We start from the raw sequence: 3,493 nt of genomic DNA, 5'->3' as shown, positions 1-3,493 counted from the left end.
CCTCGCTTCCTGAGGCTGCGGGCCGGCCCTGGCTCAGCCCGTCTCTGCTGCGGGGCAAAGGCCCGACTTTTGTATCCAGGGCTGGGGCTGGGAACGGGGGGCCCAGAGAGACCCACGCTCCTGCCCACCTATGTCCCGCATGTGGGGGCGCAGGCTGACAAGCTACAGAACAGCCTGGAGCTGAGGAAAACCGGCCCAGCTGTGGGGTGTGCCCCTTCCCTGTCTGCAGCGCCTGGTCCTTGGCTGGGGGCCCCGGGAAGGGTGAGGAGGCGGCGGCCGCACGCGGGCCGGGTGCAGGCCGCTGCTGTCTTGGAGAGGGAGCAAGTCTAACATCCTCCAGGGCCGCTATTTCCCATGCAGTGCGCACGCTCAATTTAAAAGGCCCCTGTGTTCCAGCAAGCGAGCGAGCGGGCTTTTGTTTCTAATGCATACTGCGAAAGGAAAAGAAACCACAGTTATCTGCCTGCCCAGGGTTGGGCATTAGAATTCTTTAACCCTAGAGCTCAGCCTTTCTCTCAGGATGGGCCCCAGTGGCCACTCCCTGCGGGGCCACAGGAGGGCGAGCAGTGCTGCTGGGCCAACGCTGCCCAGGTCTTTGGCTTTGGGAGCCCCAGACATTGGCCCGGGCGGAGGCTCTGATGCGGGGCAAAGGCCCACAGTGCGAGGGTCCAGAGGACAGACGGAGCCTCTCTGGGTCTTTTTGGCAGAATGAGGGAGGGAGGAAGGAGGCGGTAGGAATGTGGGGACAGGTCTGGGTGATCCTCGGTTCCTCACAGCAGGGTCCCCGACAGGCTGCATGCAGTGGCAGGTGCTCAGAGCCGGGCAGGGGACACGGACCACCATCCTCCCCAACTCCCTCCCCCTCCCCCACTTGTCAGCTCCTGAAACTGCAGGGCAGGGCCCACAGGGAGGGGCCTGGCTGCCAGGGAGCCTGCGCCCCAGCTCTTTAACACCCCCCGCCCCTCCGGGCAGCTCCCTCCTTGGGGAGTGCGAGGGGTACATGCACTTAGCCAGGTCAGGAAGGAAAGGTGACACACACCAAATTCAATAACCAACAGAGACAGATTCTGGCCACCCCGCTCCCGCCAGGCCGTCCCACTCCCGCGTGCAGTCTCTTCGCCTGAACCCAACACGCTTCCTGGGCAGGAGAGAGAGGGGCTCCCGCTGCGTCAGTCTCTCTCGGCTCCCTCTGTGGCCGCCTCCGGGACCGTGGACGGAGGGCACGGGAGACGAGCCTCGGCCTCTTGCCCCCCGCGCTGGGGCTGCAACTGTGGGGTGCTCCTCCCCAGGCCGAGGCCCGGCCCTGGGCCACCACAGTCCTCCCTCTCCTCGGGCAGGTTAACAATTGCTGCTGTTTCTGAACTCGCCGTTCTCGGTAATCTGCAATTTGGTGGGGTTGGTGGGGGAGATGCCGTTACGGGCCTGCATGCTGTACCTCTCTTTCAGCTGTGTCAGGGCGCTCATGAGGCGGGCGTTGGCGGCGTCCAGGGAGGCGATGCGCTTCTCCTGCGGACAGAGGGCATGAGGTGGGGTCACGGAGGGGAAGCATCTCCCTGGGGCTGTGTGCGCTGGAGGAAGGCTGGGGGGAGGAATGTGGCCTGGAGGAGAGGCCAGGGGAGCAGTGGGCGAGTGGGGCAGGGTGGCCTCGCCCGTCATGGGCCACGACCTCCTGGAGTCTGCCTTTCTAACGCCAACCACATCGCCTGCCTCTCAACCTCAACAGCAGCTCTAGTGTCATCCATCAGCCACCCGAGGCCCGGAGGGCAGGTGGCCTGTGCCTATGCGTGACATGCAGCGCTCACAGCTCCTGGTCCTGTGTGCAGTTTACAGTCTGCAAGGATTGGCCCTATTTCTGGGCGCTTGAGAGGAAAAGGGAACAGGCCTGGGGGAGGGAGGCCAAAAGCCTCTAACATGTCTCTCCTCTCAATGCAGTTGGAAAGCCACAGCTCTGAACGGAGCCCCTCCCACTCCCTGTGCCACCTCCAGACTTCCCCAGTCGCCTCCCAATAGATTCACTCTTTGGTTAGCACCCCTAGTGAAACGCGATACCTACCATGTTGCCCCAGTGGGGGAGGAGTTGCCCTACCCCTTTCACAACCTGTCCTAGTGAGCTGTGGTCCACTGAGACCCTCAAGTCTGACTTCCCAGGGCAAGGATCTGTTCTCCTATTTCTCTGCAGCTTTTGCAGTGGGGTATGTATGAGTAAGGATACAGAGAAGCCAAAGTCACCCCCCTTATCCTAGGTCCATTACCACCTGTGGCCGACCAAAGGGCCAGAGCCCCCCACCTGGGCATCGATGATCTTCTGTTTGGAGTCTACAGCTGCTTGCATCTCTGCGTGGTCCTTCTTCAGCTCCTCCTCCACTGACATCAACCTGCGGCCAGAGGTAAGGACAGTCGGCACGTGAGGGAGCAGGTGAGGAGGTGGGTGTGGGCCTGTGGCCGAGGAGACATGTGCCTGGGACAGAGGCCCTCGAGCTGGACCCTGGCCACAACGCGGGCTGGACCTACTCCTTCCTTACACTGTCCCCCAATTCCAGTTCCAATTCCCCAGGAGCTCCGGGGGCTGCCCCTTTCCTGATGTTCTTCCAGGGGTTGGGCGTGGGTGCTCGGTCCTCCCCATCCTCCAGGGCCTGGCCGGTGTTATAAGGTCGTGGGAACGTGGTCTGGGTGGGGAGACGGAGACCCTGGAGGACTCCAGAGCTCTCTCCTCCCTCTGCACTCATGGGGCTGTGCCGGGCACGCATGGCAGCGAGATGAATCAAGTGTAGTCCTTCCCCTCAAGGCACTCATAAGGCCGCAGGGACAAGGACAGACAGTAGCCACGCCCTGAACGGGCAGCTCAGGGCCATGGGACAGAGCGGGAAGGGGGTGCACCCACGGAACTGGACATCTGAAGGACAAGGTCTGCGGGTGAGAAACAAGCAGAGAAGACGGGAGGAATGCCATCTGCAGAGGCTCAGAGCTAAGGCAGATGTGGGTCTGTCACCAGCTGCTCCTTTCCTGAGGCCCTTCCTGGCTTCGTCCTGCTGGTCTCTCCCACAACTGCCAATCACTCCCCGTCACTCCTACCTCCCAACTCGCTTCCTTTGGCTTCTGAAGCCCACACTCTCTGGGTCTCCCTGCCAGCTCCCAGGGCACTGCTGGCAGATGCCATGTCCTGGCTGCCCCTAGGATGTCAGGGCTCTGCTTCCTCTCTGTTCTTCTCGTTCTACAAACACTCCTCAGATGAGCTCATACACTCCCACGGCTTCCTCCCCAGCCCAGCAGCAGCTCCCGTCCCCTAGGTGAGCACTCAGCTCACGCACAGTAGGTGCACAGGGAGGTCAACGGAGCTGGGTAGGTACCACACAGGGCTGTCATGAGAAGTCAATGGGTCGGGAGCACTAGTCAGGAGAAAGGAGTGTGGGGCCACGTGGGGGGTTCCTGTCACAGGAAGGCAGTCATGGAACAAAGCCTACCAGAGCTGGTGGCGGGAGGCGGAAGGAAGACA

At 62.1% G+C, this 3,493-nt stretch overlaps 1 protein-coding gene across 5 annotated transcripts in view; it reads right to left on the bottom strand.

Moving 5' to 3' along the window:
* Window positions 1-309: 309 nt before the first annotated feature.
* DAB2IP (DAB2 interacting protein) overlaps window positions 310-3,493 on the bottom strand; it is a 40,616-nt gene continuing 37,432 nt past the window's right edge. For 4 of the 5 annotated variants that reach the window (XM_006774001.2, XM_006774004.2, XM_006774002.2 and 1 more), the window contains 2 exons: window positions 2,288-2,375; window positions 310-1,506 (listed from right to left, as the gene is read on the bottom strand). In XM_006774001.2, coding sequence (XP_006774064.1) covers window positions 1,339-1,506; window positions 2,288-2,375 — 256 coding nt within the window. In that variant the 3' untranslated portion in view covers window positions 310-1,338. The remainder of the gene's footprint in view (window positions 1,507-2,287; window positions 2,376-3,493) is intronic. The other variant, XM_006774003.2, reaches the window with a different exon arrangement.

Source organism: Myotis davidii, unplaced genomic scaffold (genome assembly GCF_000327345.1).
Source record: "Myotis davidii unplaced genomic scaffold, ASM32734v1 scaffold964, whole genome shotgun sequence".
Lineage (NCBI taxonomy): Eukaryota > Metazoa > Chordata > Mammalia > Chiroptera > Vespertilionidae > Myotis > Myotis davidii.
The sequence above is the reverse complement of the archived record's forward strand: the minus strand, read 5'-3'. Positions and strand labels throughout refer to the sequence as shown.